This window comes from Ostrea edulis, chromosome 3 (genome assembly GCF_947568905.1).
Source record: "Ostrea edulis chromosome 3, xbOstEdul1.1, whole genome shotgun sequence".
Taxonomy (NCBI): Eukaryota; Metazoa; Mollusca; class Bivalvia; order Ostreida; family Ostreidae; genus Ostrea; species Ostrea edulis.
The window spans coordinates 90,151,930-90,171,086 of record NC_079166.1 but is presented as its reverse complement, the minus strand read 5'-3'; the positions used below and the strand labels follow the sequence as shown (position 1 = coordinate 90,171,086).

Sequence of the window (19,157 nt, the reverse complement as noted above, 5' to 3'; positions counted from 1 at the left end):
CTTATAACACGAGTTGAGATTTTTACTGATTCTTATTCTTATCTTGTATGATATGGTACACAATCGGTATAAATTCTATGCTAATTTCATTGTTTGCGATTCAAAAATACTCGCAAAGAAAACAAAAATTAGATTATCATGAAAAAAACCACACTGTTGTACGGTATATAATAGAAAATTGATGGGAAACAAAATCCTTCAAAAATTCAGATTTTCAAGTTGTTTACAGAGCTGCCAACATTATGAAATGGAAAATAGTAAGGCGAGTCCCCCTGCCGCTGGAGATCTTTTATGAATAAAGATATAACCTGAGCAATTTTAGGCATATTTCAAATCCAAATTTAATGAATTTAGACATACTAATTGTTATGCATTTTACAACTGCAGAAGGTCAAATACATCTTTTATTGATTTTATTTTCTTGGGTATAAAACCTTGTTACTTTAGTATACTATATAATTTTACAGTTACTGTGTCAGTTATTATGGCAAGTTTTTTAATGTCATTTTCCCCGCCGTGAAAAATGTTGAAGTTTGTCAAACAGATTGTACACTTATCATACAAACTCCCCCTTTCTGACTTTGAAACGAATAGATGTTTACAGTGTACTTGCATGTTGTTCTTTGAATTACTGGCTCTATTAGGTTTTCTTCTTTGGGGGAGTATTGTTGTTATTTCCATCAACACACGCCTTACGCTTAGTAGCAGCTGCCATATTGTTTATTTCAAAGCATTAAAATGATCGAGATTTTGTATACATATAGACTATGCAAACAAACGTAGTAACGACTATGGCTTGTTTCTTATAAAAGTAAAAACCAATGACGGACAGCTCTAAAACTTTCGAAATGTCAAATAAGCGAAAATCGGAAGATATATAGTGAAATCGTAAGGCGTATTTTCGGCCCTAAAATCGTAAGCTTTACGCCAAAATCATGAGGGTTGGCAGCTCTGTGTTTATAAATAAGTCTTTGCTAATACCCCTTCATGAAAACACATCTTCAACATCTTCAATACCCGAATAAACATTCCATAAATCAAGAATGAAAGAAAACTGGGGGGGGGGGGGGGGGGGGGGGGGGGGGGGGCATACAAACAATTGTATCCTCCATACAACATTAAATTTCAAATAAAGGGACAAAACTCCAGCAAGAAAGTTTGAAAGGAATTAAAATTGCAACACGACCTAGAGTGACCCAAAAAGAAGTTACTCAGCAAGATATGTAACAGAAAAGAAAACAGAAACACAAAATTCTTAACAGACGGACAGACATACAGATATCACTGTACCACAATACATACACGTATGTCCTCTCTTAAGACAGACACAAATAATGATTACTTCTCTGACTCTTCGTAGGACAAACAGGGGCTCCCATGCACTACTACACCTCAGCAAGACTGCAGCAATATTTAATGAGGTATTTACCCTCCACCAGCCGAGTCGTCTAGACTGTCCTGGAACGCTGACCTGGGACCTGGTTAGGCCAAAAAAAAAAATATGTGTGTTTACGGTACCCCGACCGACCCTAATTTTAGGCCCCGACCCTAAACATTTTTATTTGAAAATCGGAGAGAAAAAAATAAAAATCCGGAATTTCCGCTCCGTCCGCATTCGGTTTTGTCTATTATCATTTTAAACCAAAACAAACATGGCGGCTGCCGAGACAAGTTGTCATCGTTCCAGTGTACTGTCTCTTTCATTCAATACATGTTTACATCGCCAAGAAAAGAAAAGTGTAATTGCACCATTCAGGGACAGTACCACATTCATTGACATATTTGATCAATATCACGATTACAATTTAAAGAATAACGAATTCACTGTGAAAGCAAAGGGTGAAACCGTAATCGCCCCTGCACTCACGGTAGGCGAAGTTGTTAATCTTTTTAATATTAGGGAATTCACATTCACATGTGAGGGCCAAACCAGCCCGGTTGAGGAGCTCATTGTCTGCGTTCAAAGTGCTGCTGTTTTTGATCTGTTCACATTGTATCTGTTCTACTAGCTTGTTTGAATCGGTTCCATTGCACAGATGATTTTCTCTGAACTCAGCTTTAACAGAAAGATTTGTTAGTACCTATTTTTTTTTTTATTGTGAATTCAATAGTGTTTGGTACTAAGTTGTTGTTTTATACCCTTAAAAATAGACTTATAAATGATAAAAAATAGTGATATTGACAACATATTCTTTTTTCATTGAAATGGAAAAAAAACATATCTTTCAATACACATGCTTCTTCTAAATCTGGACATATACATGTAGTTGCGCACTAGAAATTAAAATGGAAACAATTCAACAAGGAATTTAATGCATTGGTACATCTATAGGGTGATACAAGAAACATCTGATGTGGTATAAAAACTAACTAAACATTGGGGAGTTATAGTAAGTATTGTCTCTGCATGCATCTACAGTAGGAATGTGATAAGCTAAACATTAAATACATGAAATAAATAGATATAGGCCTACTGTATGAAAAAAAAAAAAAAAAAAATCGACCTACCGACCCTAATTTTTTTCAGCAGGGTACAGTAAACACACATATTTTTTTTTTTGGCCTTACCAATGAGAAGTGTGACCTTGACATCCGCATGAGAATGCAATGTTCAGAGTGCCGGCTCCAGTCCAATTTAACCTGTATAAAGAGATCTAGAGAGATTAAATTTCCAGACAGAAAGGCTGTCACTTTAGACTACGGTTTACAAGATGACCTGAATCAAGAAATGAGCCGAGAAAATTCTTCTCTCTCAACTCTTCTTTCACACAAGTCTCTACAAAAAATTCAGTAACTAGTTATGGCCAAAATGGAGAATGTAAATGAGAATGACACGAGTTACAAAGGTTGCCATCTGGTAGACTTCAACATCCAGCACAATCTATATACATGTACCTCTTTAATGAAAATGCCACCTCAAAACATCAAATACTTAAAGCGGTGACAAAAACTAAAATATGCTTAAAACATGGTCACTTAATTATCAGATGAGAATAAAATTTACTGTCGATCACTGATGTAGTCCTAGGGTACATGTGTACATGTATGTAGGGCAAACCTCTCACCACTTGTGCCTGCACCTCAGGGGTTGAGTTCACCTGGGTTAGGAATGGCATGGCAGAACTCCTCTGTGAAGGTTGAGTTCACTTGGGTTAGGAATGGCATGGCAGAACTCCTCTGTGAAAGTGACCTTGAGGTGTTGGAGGTGACCACTAACTCGGACAGTGCTGCTGGTCAAGCGGCAGATTCCCTCTACCAGGACGTGTTTCTGAAAATAAAGTACCACACTCATCAGTACTTGTCAGAGAGAATACAAGAGGCCCAAGGGCCACATCGCTCACCTGAGTCACTTGGCTCATATTTAAAGATTTTGTCTGTATATTTGTATGCAAAAACTTTGATTCTCCCCTTGTGACCCCCTCCTCCCCTAGGGGCCATGATTTTAACAAACTGAAATCTGAAATATGTCAGAAAGCTTTCATGTAAATATCAGCTTTTCTGGCTCAGTGGTTCTTCAGAAGATTTTTAAAGATTTTCCTTATATATTTGTACGTAAAACTTTGATCCCCTATTGTGGCTCCATCCAACCCCCGGGGGCCATGATTTTAACAAACTTAAATCTGCATTATGTCAGGAAGCTATCATGAAAATTTCAGCTTTTCTGGCCAAGTGGTTCTTGAGAAGAAGATTTTTAAATGACCCCACCGTATTTTTGCATTTTTGTGATTATCTCCCCTTTGAAAGGGACATGGCGCTTCATTTGAACAAACTTGAAAGCCCTTTACCCAAGGATGCTTTGTGGCAAGTTTGGTTGAAATTGGCCTAGTGGTTCTTGAGAAGATGAAAATGTGAAAAGTTTACGACGACGACGCCACCGCCAGACAACGGACAAGTTTTGATCAGAAAACTGTTATGTGACACTGCACAGTGCAGAAAATGATAAATCATAATTAGCTGCAGAACTGTAACTCTCTAAGAAATTCATATGTTTGCTGATGAAAGAAAATCTTTTTGTGGAGCCATAGAAAAAACAGTCAAAATTTTTACCAAACTCAATGATGAACAAAAATTCATTTACATACTATGTTCTGAAGAGCCATCCATTCTAAATATAACTGGTATATTTATTTTGAACAATATATGAAACTGTATTTGTATGTGTTATGTAATCACTTCTTTCTTTACTTCTATATGTATATGTACATTATTTGTATGTATTTTCATGCTGCCCCTTGAGGGCCCTTGATTGGAAATAAATATAGTTATAGCACAGGAGTTTGAAATTTTATCAATAAAGTCAATAAAATTCACTTGATTGACCAAGCCATGAGCTAACGCATAGCTCATGGCTTGGTCAATCAAGTGAATTTTATTGACTTTATTGATAAAATTTCAGACTCCTGTGGTTATAGTTATTATATTTGTCCCAAAGAGAGCTACAGTTTTGCAGTAAAAATGTATTTATACATGTGCTGTGTTATAGACATACAGCTATTCACTTTTCAGGTATACGTAAATAAACAGGAAATATTCAATATCATCTAATTCACTACTTGTATTTACCTTTGCTAAGGACCGGCAAATATCCCTAAAATAAGTTTTCTTTCAGATTCGGCATCCATTTTTTTTTTTTTTTTTTTTCATGTGCAAGATCTTCTGCTTCATCAAGAAAGACAACTCTTGCAGATTTTCTAGTGATTCGGGTACCGAAATCTGCCGAAGTTTGCTGAATGATTTTCTGGTAATAATATTTCTAGCTGATGGACGTATAAATTGCTGAGTTGCTAATTTTCTTATTCTGTTCAAAATGTCAGCGTATATTTGTAACACAGTCTGATTTAGGTCTATATCTTTAATTTGATCTTCACACGAATACCCCCAACCAAATTTCAACACTCATTTAGGCCTACACATCATGTCAGAATATTTTCGGAATTGTCCCCTACCAGTGGCGGATTTAAAAGGGGAGCAGCCGGCGCCCCCTAAAATTTTGAAATTTAAGGTAAATCGTGGTATCTTGTTTAGAAAAATGTACCAAACGATAAAAGAAACAATAATTCTTCCTCTCCCGGAGAAATAAATGACAAAATCTTTTGATTTCTTGAATTACTTTATTGGGAGAACTTAATTTTTTTCTTCCAAAACCCCTTAAAATTTGCGTCATTTTATTAATTTCACCTTATTAAAAATGATAGAAAATTGAACAAATGACTAAATAGGAGACATATTTCAAGCCCTATAACATCTGTAATATCCAGGAGCTTCCGGGGGCTTCGCCTCAAGGCGGACCCCAGACCCCCTGCTTCATAAAGTGCCCCCCCCCCCCCGTAACCACAATTTTTGCATGGATCCGCCCCTGCCTACCTACTCTTTCCCCGCAAAATTTTCATGCTTTGACTGTAACTCTGTTTTTAAACTTTTCTCACACTATTCCGGTACAAAATAAACCACGGGAAATCAAGTAAAGTTTTCATTTCAAACTGAACACTGCTCAAGGTGCTTTGTTCGTTGATAACCAAACAGATGTTAATATTTCTAGGAGAGTACGTGTAAAATCACAGGGGAGGGGGTGTAAGTAAAGATGTGTTAGGGGACCCCCCTCACTATGTTTGATAATGAACGTGCGTGGGAACAATGTAAGCAGGAGGTTATGAATAGGGACTCGCGCTCCCACCCCATCCCCACCCCCATGGCTTTATGAAATCGCGAAAGTATTGGGAGGGGACGATGGAGGTAAATTGTTTTGCTCCATAACCCCCCCCCCCCTCCGATTCAGGAAATAGAAGTCTGGGGAAATAAAATATTTTGAGGTAAATTGAGATGCTCCACCCCACCCCCAACCCCCTACGATTTAAGTTAGCTGCTCTAAATATCACCCCCCACATACACATAAGAGTCAGTATTCTTAAATTTTGTGAAAATAACGTCGTATTTTTGTTTATAGGGAACTAAACTTGGCAGAATGTATTTTTAGATGAGATGTGTTAATATGAAAGGCCATGCCCGTCACTTATGATGAGTTTGTAGTCAAGTTCAGTTTGAAAATTGGTGAATTTTTAGTTGCTACCTTTGAAAAGTTTTTTTTTTCCTGAACCAAGCTGCTTGTATAACGATAGGTTTGCTCAAACTTGTATTGCTAGGAACTGCAAGGTGAGCAATGTGGTCCATGGGCCTCTTGTATTTCTACTAATGGGATATACAGCAGTCCTAGATCTATCAGGATTCTATTTAAATCTTTGGACTGATGTTGTGATGATTTATAGTGATAAACAAACTTGTGGCTGATACTAATCACGTGGTGTTTTATCGCCCTGTACATGAAATATCTTGTTAATTTTCTACTTGTTTCCCAAATTCTAGTCATTCTAAGGGACCGGTCAATATTTATTGGGAAGTTGGGACCTGTGCAAAATGCAAATGGACTCACATTCATTTTGACTTGCATACTGATAGGACTCCAACCTTTTTATTTTCAACACTGATAGGACAGCTATATTTTTTTTTGCAAATGTATCAATGAACAAAAAAAAAAAAAAAAAAAAAAAAAAAAAAATAAATATAATAAAGTATTTCAAACTTTTAATACAACTATCTTACAAGCAAAAATACTGAATTGTATGCATGCTTTATTTCATGTCCAAATTGTGTATATATATATATATATTAGATAGGCTACACACTTTTTCATTACACATTTGATATAGTACAGCATTTTTTTTTTATTCTTAGAAGATAGGACATAGGGATTTTAAAAATGGAAATATGAAATGCACCGGTCCCCCCCCCCCCCCCAACAAGTATTGACCGGTCCCTAATCGTCATACGCAGACCTGATTTCGCAATGAAAAAAAAAAGAAAGCTGATTTAAAGGTCACCCCCACTAGGCCGGGTATTTGGGGTATATGGTGCAAAATCTTGCATTCTGAGCATTTCCTGGCACTTCCTTTTCACTTTCAAAATTACTTTTATGTTACATATATACTTTTAAAGAATTGAATAACTTAAAAATAAAAAAACTTTTTGGTCCGCAAAAATGGGGTGGGTGGGTGTCCGGATCCCCTGGACCCCCTCTGGATCCACCGTTGTTACCATGTGTGTAGATTATTCAAAATTATATTGTTCATATGATATAGCTGCTTTGATTTGCAGCAGATGATATTTATTATAAATAGCTGAAGGTATATGTAAAAGTATATGTTTTTATGAAGTTAGATCTCCAATTACAAAAAAACAAACAAAAAATAAAAAAATAAATAAATTAAAAATATATTTAAAAAATTATTGCAGAAATAAATTTTCGCTAATTTAGTGTTGAAAAAGTGCTGTTTCGTGTAACTCGTTTAAAAAATTCACAATAAGAGTAGAGTTATCTCGCTTTGATCACTCAATCTAATTAAAATTCTGATGAATGTGATTTACGTATAATTTTTGTCGCTTTAGATGCAGTAGCCATAAATTACCAATTGAATCTGACAGATAGGGCTGAACACTTTGTAACAAACAATAATTAGGCGACGAATTCCATTATCTGTTCAGTTGTACTTATTTTCTTCATGAAAGATGTAGATTCTTGCCAAAACGCTTAACTCATTGTCGAAATACTATTAGCTATAGTGAATTAATGAACTGTAAAGACAAATATACTATGACAGGACTTGTGAAATTTATCAAGTTAGTACTGTCCATATTTGTATGATATTACCTTCCTGTTGTGTTTCGTTTATTGTGTTCAATATTGTTGTTTTTGTTGATTTTACCTTTTTGTACTATTATGCTCCATGTGGAGCCTTTAGTGAAATAAAACGTTTCAAACTTACAAAGAAAGTAGACATTTTTTGCTTGATGTGACCTTTCCAACTTGCTTCTTATTTCATTCTGTGCTGTGCACCTTCCCTGTGTCATTAGATAATTAGTCTGTCATTAGAGAATTATTCTTCCCTGTGTTATTAGAGAATTATTCTCCCCTGTGTCATTAGAGAATTAGTTATCCCTGTGTCATTATAACAATTAGATAATTAGTCTGTCATTAGAGAATTAGTCTTCCCTGTGTCATTAGATAATTAGTCTGTCATTAGAGAATTATTCTTCCCTGTGTCATTAGAGAATTAGTCTTCCCTGTGTCATTAGAGAATTATTCTTCCCTGTGTCATTAGAGAATTATTCTTCCCTGTGTCATTAGAGAATTAGTCTTCCCTGTGTCATTAGAGAATTATTCTTCCCTGTGTCATTAGAGAATTAGTCTTCCCTGTGTCATTAGAGAATTAGTCTTCCCTGTGTCATTAGAGAATTAGTCTTCCCTGTGTCATTAGAGAATTAGTCTTCCCTGTGTCATTAGATAATCAGTTTTCCCTTTAGTTTACTTCATTATGCATGCAAATTTATCTACAGACAATGTGCCCGAATGGTTGAGTTATCGTTCACAAAAACTATTTATTTTTTAAGAATTCTATTTTAAATCCTTAAATCTATATCATTAAACTTTCCTCTCCCCATATACAGAAACGACTCCTCACTTTATCATTGAAGATGGCTAACTATTGGGATTCACTCCGTAACCCTTTTTTCTGTCGAGAATAAAACTCTTAGACTTTTGTGCCAAGGATTTATCAATGAATAAAATAGTAAAAAACTACCAAACGAATAATGTTAAAAGATAATCACTTTGGATGCAAAATGCAAGTTGTTATGTATGTTGATGGAAGACCATCTCACCCAGGAAGCATGTGCGAAGGTCATCAATGCAACAGTCATATCCCACCTGACTATCACAATGCCCTCCTGCTTGGCATGACCGATCGCCCCATGCACCGACTACAAGTGGCTCAGAACAACGCTGCACGTTGTTTCACAAGAACTTTCTACAGACAACATATTTCGCCGGTACTTCAACAACTACACTGGCTGCCTGTAAAGCAACGTGCTGTGTTCAAAGTGCTGACAACCATACATACGTCACTACACTCTTTCTCAGCACCAGCATGCATGAGAGAGCTATGTCCTGTTTACCAGCCACACAGGACCTTGAGATCACCATCGGACCAATGGAAACTGGTAGTGAAGAAGTCATTACACAAATACGGTGGAAGAGCCATAAAAACACTAGATGCACAATTGTGGAATAAACTGTCATTGGAACTTCGAGAGCTTGAAGTACATGGAGCATTCCGCAAGAACTTAAAAACACTCTTGTTCAAGCGTGAATATACCCAGTAAATGTAACATTCAGTACAGTATCAAGAATTCCATGTACAATCTCTTGCAAACTGAATTTTGATCCAGTATACGAATGCAACTACCCGTGTGCCAGTTGTAAGTCAACCACCTTGTCATCTTACAACCATGTTTTATTCAATATCTTTCTACTGTTTTATCATTTCCTTTATAGCTCTTGCAGGTCTTTTATTAGTGTATTATCATTGATTATTAGCACAAACATTGTACAGCGCATAGAAACTATATGTAATTTTGCGCTTTATAAATGAATAAGATAATAATAATAATAACAGCCAGTGGTTCGGTTGTTTTTCCCCACTGTCTGTACAGCTGTCTGTGAGTTGTGTAGCGTTCTGAATCTGGAGAGAATTAGCAGTCCAATAAATACCCAGTATTCTCAGAATTGAAATTAAAGTGAAGGGATGGGAGAAGGGTGGGTAAGGGAGGCTCTGACGAGGTAGTTAAAATCCCTGATAACCAAAAAGCATGCCTAAGTTTGGAAATAACTCATCCATTCGTACAGCATTTTGTTTTCCCTGCTCCCCCCCTCTCTCTTGAAATTATACTTTAGAGTTATCCCGCTTTTTTCATTGATTGGAGATATACTATTTTATAAATCCGAATTATACAGTGCGATTGACTCTAAACTAATCCACTGGTAAAGAAAAGTGTTCTGCAGAGGCGATTCTGAAAAAAAAAAATAGATAGTAGACTTGCTATATGTTATGTACACACACAAAAAAGGGTCGTCAGGGAGATCTAGTCTGCGTAATTAGGTTTTGCACAAATTGACCAAAACTGAAAAAGATAGACGCTATGAAAAGTCAGCAATCCCGTCTATAGATTGACATGATTAGCAGTGCTGCTACGACTCCGGGTATAGAAATTACCATCCATGTAAAAACTGCTGTTGAGAAATTACATTATAAGGATAGAACTACATGAGTGTCGTTTTCAGTAACGTGAATTTTAGTTACTTCAGATTTAAGGGATTCACCTAGGAGTTTGGTAACACTGTTTACGTTAGAATTAGAATAAGATTGAATGTGTCTGGAACGTTATTTTATTCCCCGAAAATGGAGATTCGGGGGCATATAGTTTGTAGTCTGTCTGTCTGTTAGGCCTAGTACATGTATGTTTGTCCGCAAAAACTTCAACCTACGTCATAACCGTTGAATGGACAGCGATGGGGCTTTTTCATATTTCATATAGGTATTCTGACAAGACCTTTCTTTTGATGGTAAACATTTTGATCTGATGACCTTGACTTAGGAATGTAGCCATACATGTACAAGGTCACTGGTGTTTCCCAAATACATCTTGTTTCTTACCATCATTATCGATTATTAAACACACTACTGAAGCAAACCAGAAAGGGTAATATTTCTAGAAAGTGTTAGATTTAATCATAATCGTGTATCGCATGTAATTATTACAGCTCCCAGAACTCGTCATATCCATGAGGACTCTAGTAACGACCGAATGTAACTAAAAACCTAAATATTCAATTCAGATGATTGACAAAGAATTGATTTACTTACAGACGATAAATAAATTAATCAAACATAGATCTATATATGTATCAAAATGTTCAAATCTTTGACCGCCATTCATATGCATGTGCATGCATTCGTATTAAAGAGCAATTAAGAAAATATCACGAAGATATAGTGTTGGGAATTACGTGCAGTGCAGGCACGCAGAGAAGATGTATAGGCATGCTTTATTTAAATATTCGTGTATTGTTTTTGTTTTAAAAATTGAATATTTGTGAACTGTAATGGGCTTTGAATTCCCCATCGATAGCCCAAAAACCATTCAGAGTAAAAGGATTTTAATTAAGACGTAAAGACTGACCTATTTACATACATTACCGCCGTGTATGTACTAGTCCCCCGTTGTTTTTGGAAGCTAACTTTAATTGTGAACGACACACTGACTAAATTTTCATAAATTCGAATATAAAATTACGGTCGATGAATTATTCTTTTGTCCTCATTTTCAAAATCAACCGAGCTTAGTGATCGTGATTAACATACACAATGTTCCTTCAATCATTGATGTTAAAGTTATTTACGTATGTAAGTATCGAATTTCTGACGCACGTGTAATTTTGTTTGTTTTTTGTCCCGGTAGTTGAAACGGATTTGGTTTAAGGACCACGGGAGTGTGAATTTTTGCGGAATATTGACAACTGTGTGACAGTATTGTGGTTTTTTTTATAATTAATATTTTGCTAATTTCTAAGAAACACATGCTGTATTCAATTTTACGTATGTTCTAAGTATAGAAAGATTGAACATTCCATTTTCAGAGTGCATCTCTCTCTCTCTCTCTCTCTCTCTCTCTCTCTCTCTCTCTCTCTCTCTAACTTCACCAAGTCCAAAAATTAAATCATAAAATAAAAAGGAAAAATTACTACATTCAAAACAGAAAAAGAAGGAATGAATAAAAGAAGACACAGAAGCAAAGAAAAACAGAAAGCGTCGAATCAACTGGGTAACATACATGTAGAATAGGGAAATGTTAAAGACGCGGAGGTTCAACTAACGTAAATGTTTATTAAGCAAACACGATGCCGAGGAAGGGGTGAAGTTAACTTTAGAGAAAATCTCGTACAAGTTTTAATTTACATATATACAAATAGAGAGCATGTACGAGATACAAGTTACTATAGAAGACCACGTACAAATTTTATCTTACAAATAAACATCATGTATGAGTTTTTAGTTACAAATAAACATCATGTATAAGTTTTTAGTTACAAATATACATCATGTATAAGTTTTTAGTTACAAATATACATCATGTATAAGTTTTAAGTTACAATGAAAGACCACGTGCAAATTTTAAGCTACAAATGAAACCTTTTCAAGTTTTAATTTGACCACGTGTGAGTTTATTGTTAAATCTCACCCTACATGTATTCAGAATGTCTTCTGTAATAAACGAAGAACTCCGTACCATGAACTGGTTTCTCTCCACTTGGACAGGCCCCTGTACGTAATTTTGAAGCACATTTACTCTATGAATGACAATACATAACAATTCACTTTTTTTCTATTTAAACATATTAAGATCGATGTGATTTAATTTGGATTGAAATTGAAACAAAACTTGCAATCAAAAAAGGTACAGCATAGCAAAAGTACGATATTGTTAATGCCACCCACTAAGTGTTTATAAACACAGCCATATAGCGAAGTATTGTTAATATTAATATATGTAGAAAAAAAAAGCAATCCAAAAAAAAAAAAAAAAAAAAAAAAAAAAAAAAGATAAGAAAACCGCAAAGTCATTACTAAAATGAATTTAATTGCTGTTTTTGTAATTAATCCTGACGGATCTACCGCTCGCTCATATCGCTGGCCATTTTTACAATTGTCAGCAAAACGCACCCCTCCTCTCATTAACAAAACAGTATGTTGGATTGTATTATCTCATTAACTGTGATTAATTAGTCTTGAAGTGCATGGCGATGCAAGCTCTTAATATTTAATGCTCTCGTAGAATCTTGCGCAATGTTTAAGCAAACATGAGTGTTTTTATCAACCAGCAAAATAATTTAAAACAGGAATAGGGATGGTAATTTATAATATTTCTCTATTTTCTTTTATAAATGTTAAATATGAACAATCGAATTTGATGAATAGATCGATAAATAAACATATAAATAAGTTTATGTAAATATAATTGCGAGGACAAAGCCTAGATAACTAAGTTTTTACTTTTGTAATAACTGTTTTATCTTAATATTACATAATACTGACAATAATAAATATTTTATCTCAATATTACACAATACTGTCACTAATAAGTATTTTATCTCAATATTACACAATACTGTCACTAATAATTATTTTATCTCAATATTACACAATACTGTCACTAATAATTATTTTATCTCAATCTTACACAATACTGTCACTAATAATTATTTTATCTCAATATTACACAATACTGTCACTAATAAGTATTTTATCTCAATATTACACAATTCTGTCACAAATAAATATTTTATCTCAATATTACAGAATACTGACAATAATAAATATTTTTTATCTCAATATTACACAATTCTGTCACAAATAAATATTTTATCTTAATTATACAGAATACTGACAATAATAAGTATTTTATCTCAATATTACACAATACTGTCACTAATAATTATATTATCTCAATATTACACAATACTAACAATAATAAGTATTTTATCTCAATATTACACAATTCTGTCACTAATAAGTATTTTATCTGAATATTACAGAATGCTGACAATAATAAGTATTTTATCTCAATATTGCACAATACTGATAATAATAAGTATTTTATCTCAATATTACACAATTCTGCCACAAATAAATATTTCATCTCAATATTACAGAATACTGACAATGATAAGTATTTTTTAATCTCAATATTACACAATTCTGTCACAAATAAATATTTTATCTCAGTATTACAGAATACTGATAATAATAAGTATTTTTTCTCAATATTACGCAATACTGACAATAATAAATATTTTATCTCAATATTACAGAATACGGTCACAAATAAGTATTTTATCTCAGTATTACGCAATACTGTCACAAATAAGTATTTTATCTCAATGTTACACAATATTGACGATAATAAATATTTTATCTCAGTATTACGCAATACTGTCACAAATAAGTATTTTATCTCAATGTTACACAATATTGACGATAATAAATATTTTATCTCAATATTACACAATACTGACAATAATAGGTATTTTATCTCCATATTACAGAATGCTGTCACAAATAAGTATTTTATCTCAATATTACAGAATGCTGACAATGAAAATTATTTTATCTCAATATTACGCAATACTGTCACATATAGATATTTTATCTCAATGTTACACAATATTGACGATAATAAGTATTTTATCTCAATATTACACAATTATGTCACAAATAAATAATTTATCTCAATATTACAGAATACTGACAATAATAAGCATTTTATCTCAATATTACACAATACTGTCACTAATAGGTATTTTATATCAACATTACACAATACCTACAATAATGATTATTTTACCTCAATATTGCACAATACTGACAATAATAAGTATTTTATCACAATATTACAGAATACTGTCAATAATAAGTATTTTGTCTCCATATTACAGAATACTGACAATAATAAGTATTTTATCTCAATATTACGCAATATTGTCACAAAGAAGAATTTTTTTCAATGTTACACAATTTTGACGATAATAAGTATTTTATCTCCATATTACACAATACTGACAATAATAAATATTTTATCTCAATATTACAGAATACTGACAATTAGAAGTATTTTATCTCAATATTACACAATACTGTCACTAATAATTCTTTTATCTCAATATTACACAATACTGTCACTAATAATTATTTTATCTCAATATTACAGAATGCTGACAATAATAAGTATTTTATCTCAATATTACACAATACTGACAATAATAAATATCTTATCTCAATATTACAAAATACTGACAGTTATAATTATTTTATCTCAATATTACACAATACTGACAGTAATAATTATTTTATCACAATATTACAGAAATGAAGTATAGGATACTAAGATCAATTATTATTTCCCCACAAAATTGATACTGTAAAGGGTTTTAATTTCATGGGACTAAATTTTCATGATTTTTTAGTATTTCATGATGGTTCAAATTTCACGGATAAACCTCTTCTCATGCAGGGACATATACGTCGAAATACTTTGAAGAGGACTTTGCAAAGGTTTTATTTTTGCGATTGTTAATAAAATCACGAATATAGCGAAAATGAAACCCAAAAGAATAGTACCCCTTTACAGTAATAATTACAAGACTGGGTATTAGTGCACAGATATTGAGATACAGAAACATATATAACATGTTTTATGGCCTGTAATACTACACAGTTTGTACATTGAGACCGTATTCAAAACACTCTTGTGAATTCCTAGTTTGAAGTTATATAATTTTCCCCACAAAATTATGATCGGTAAACTTGCAGACAATGTTTGAGAAATTTCTTGTTTTTTTTTTAATAATTAGTACAGACATTAAAGATGTAATTTATCCTCTACTACATGCAGAATGGAGAATCTGTCAGTATACACGGTTTTCAATATCTACCAGTTTGAATTTCTAAAGGGTGTACATAGATTAAATGTTTTGTGAAGTTTTATCGCATAACTGCGGGATATACTCTTGTAGTTCATAGTCATTTCTCATTTGACTAAAGATTCAATGAAATTAACTGTTATTGTCAGCTGATATTAGATTGCTATATATCTATTGAAATGCTATAGGGCTAGTGTTTATTCCCCCTCCCCCCCCCCCCCCTCTCTCTCTGCGATCCCTGTGTGTTGTTTTCAGATTTGTTTTGTGAGAAAATTGTTTATTTATAAATTCATTTTGCATATCATATTTCTAATACTGCATAGATACTCACAATTATAACACGATTACAATGCACGATTTTGATTTTCTACTGCGCCGTTCAGTGAAATAGAAATCAACAAACACAATTTCTTAGTTTGCTGGATATTCCGTAGCATCATACAAAAAGGACAGTACAATTTTATCGCCATCCATTTATTTTTACCTGTGATTTCTCAAAACGACATGTGAAACGCTGACCAAAACGAACGTTTATTGCCATACACGATCATGAATTATAATATCGACCAAAATATGCATTTCCTTCCTTAATGTGGGATCAGATCCCAAAATAAGGTTCTGTAAAGCCCGTTTGTTTGACAACATTCATGAGCATGACGTCAGGCGATCCATGCGTATGTTGCTAACACAATCGCTGGCCCCGAGGCGGTAAACCACCAAAGTGTAGTACATTTCACTGACGTGTGTCTGTCACCCAGCCATGCGTGAAATTGACTGAATGACAAATGATTCGCAGGTTTCCTCCTTCTGCAGGAGGTATAAAAGCCGGAGAAACGCTCTACATCGACACAACAACCAAGCTATTTGGTTAAGAACAGAACTACCTTGGCAAGATGGTAAGAGAAAGTATTATTTCTAAAAAATATATTTTAGAATGTTTTTTTTAAATTTCTAATAACTCACTAAAACGAAATTAATCACATGAATTATAAAGCAAGAATACTAACTAAACTTAATTAATCCCCTCCCCCCAAAACTATGAAAATTTATGTAACTTTACTTGCCGTTTTCTTCATTTAAAGAAATGGTTCAATGTTTATAGTACAGCCTCTAATGGTGAATGAAATAAACAATAACATGCTATTCCCTTTTCCAGATGTTTTACTTTGTCGCCTTTGCACTCGCTGCTACAGTGCAATCTCTACAGTACGGTCCGGGATCGCCAGTCCTGGGGGACCCGCGACTCGTCGGTATCAAGTCTAATCCATTTGCTGACGTCATGAGACTCCCCATCAAAATGAAGCAATGTCGCGCAGCCACTCATTACAATGCGGACGCCATCTTTGACCAGAGTTTCGTCTGCCCTAAGAACAAGCTTCCGGCAACATGGCCAGCTAACGACACAGACAGATTCTTCATCCCGCTTCCAGAATTTCCTTATTATGCACAGTGAGTGATCAAGTTTCCTCTCTAAATATCAAGAAAATTGTCTCCAAGGTAAATTTAAAAATCTACAGAGAAATCACGCATACTTTAAGTGAACATAACGATTTAAGTAGAGCATTGATTGTATATTCATTCAGGCTCCTCCACCGTTACAGTATTAGGTACCTCAACTAGGTACCTCAACTAGGTGCCTCAACTAGGAATATGTGTATTCCATAGTGATTTCAAAATTCAATGATACCCAGTATTGACGTATTTCTTGTATTGCAGACAACCCCTGTATACTGCTTTCACCAATCCCAATAACGACCCCCAGGCTGTTGCATACTACACACAAACCTACAACGCCCTGGAGACTGATAAATACTCCGGATTAGATATGGATTTCTCTCAATGCTTCTCTGACCTCTACAAATACGAGTAAGTCATTAACGTTAAAGCAATGGACAGTCAACAGTCCCTATAATATACCTATTTCTTTCATGCCTGGCCATTCATTCTATTTCTATTAGTGAAATCGATGACGTAGAATAATTGGATGTTAATCATTTTCTTCTAGGGACGCCGTGCAGATCACTAAGTACAAGCTTGCCCCCGTCTGTAAGACTACCCACGTACGATTGTCATCTGAGGCAATCTGGCACAATTACAACGGCAAAAACTACAAGTGTTTCATCCCTTACCCACAGGAACTCACAGCCGTCAAATGCACTCACCCGTAAGCAGACTTCAACTTTCTTCAGTAACTTCAAAATTGCATGCATCTATATTGTCTATTGACAACTGTGTAAATTCTTCCTAGATGTTACACAGTTTCATTACAATTTTACTACTTTAGCAATATATTGCACTTTAAGAAGCAAATTAAGACAAGTATTTTGAGTGCGACCCTTAAAACTGTTATTCTGATTTCAGACAATACGGAAACATCGACAAATGCAGACTTGGATACGGAGTCAGAGACGAATACAGATGTGCCCCAACCAACTTCGTCCGCAGAAAGGTTAACCTCGTTTGCCCAAAAATCCAGATGGTCTTTATTCGATCATTTGATGTCCCCACTGCCTGCAGCTGCAAGCTCTGTTACGAATGTGATAATGTCATCCCCGACCCTCGGGCTTATCTTTCTATCCCACTAGGAAAGAAGTAAACAAGAAAATCCTGCTAATATTGTGATAACAGATGGCGAAATGAGGAACTCGAAAATAGCTGACGATGAAATCTTCGTCCGATAGTTTGTTTCTTTATTTTGTCAGCTGTCTGATTACAGAAGAATCTACACAAAAAGTGCCATACTGTGCTGATTTTAAAATATTGCGTGTGAGTGTATGTATGAAGCAATCGCGTTCGGGCACGTGCAATGTATTAATTTGCTCTTTAATGTATATTGTCCAATTGTAGGTGCATATGTTATGTACAATAATTGTAAATGTGAAACTGTTTCATTGTGATTTTGTTCATCATCATCTGTTGTTATTTGAAGTCCCTATTACTTTGTTGAGATATTTTTACAATAAAAGAATGAAATAAATTATTTTTTAGTGTTTTTCAAACTACGAGAATCTCTCCGTCACAAAACATCGCTTTATAATTACAGCAAACTAGGTGTAAAGGGGAATTAAATGGGACTCCCAAACGTCCCTCTTACATCACTACAGTCGACAAGTATCTCAATATTACAGAATGTAAACTTGGAGGAAAGGGGAGTTAAATGGGACTCCGAAACGTCCCTCTTACATCACTACAGTCAACAGGTATCTCAATATTACAGAATGTAAACTAGGACGAAAGGGGAATTAAATGGGACTCCCAAACGTCCCTCTTACATCACTACAGTCAACAGGTATCTCAATATTACAGAATGTAAACTAGGACGAAAGGGGAATTAAATGGGACTCCCAAACGTCCCTCTTACATCACTACTGTCAACAAGAGATGTCAAATCTTATCTGATCTCAAGATTCCTAGTTTGTGACAAAACTTGAAAATAATGATTTTGGTATTTGTGCTAGGTTAGTTTGATATAATTATTAGGTATGATAATTGTTTTTTCTGATTATAGAATAGAGTATCTTTACTTCTATGTTTGATTAAAGAATAGAAATGTTTTCCCTAATTAAAAATTCACAATGCAGAATAGATTATAAGCATATGAGAAAAAAAGAGAAAAGAAATGGTAATGATAAGTTTGTAAAAATACAATTAAAGAAATGCAGTAATGTCTATACCCCTCCTGGGCACCTGATCCCAACCCTGGTTTGTCCAAGGGTCCGTGTTTGCCAAACTATCTATTTTGTATTGTTTACAGGAGTTATGAGATTGATCACTGTTCGTAATCTTTACC

The 19,157-nt window shown here is 34.3% G+C and overlaps 1 protein-coding gene across 1 annotated transcript; it reads left to right on the top strand.

Annotated features, from left to right (window-relative positions):
• The first annotated feature begins 16,142 nt into the window (after positions 1 to 16,142).
• On the top strand, positions 16,143 to 18,344 carry LOC125673712 (uncharacterized). Its single transcript, XM_048910482.2, has 5 exons — positions 16,143 to 16,263; positions 16,524 to 16,816; positions 17,084 to 17,233; positions 17,373 to 17,531; positions 17,729 to 18,344. Exons 1-5 carry the CDS (start codon positions 16,261 to 16,263, stop codon positions 17,961 to 17,963), a joined length of 840 nt encoding a protein of 279 aa, XP_048766439.1. The 5' UTR covers positions 16,143 to 16,260; the 3' UTR covers positions 17,964 to 18,344.
• The last annotated feature ends 813 nt before the right edge of the window (positions 18,345 to 19,157 follow it).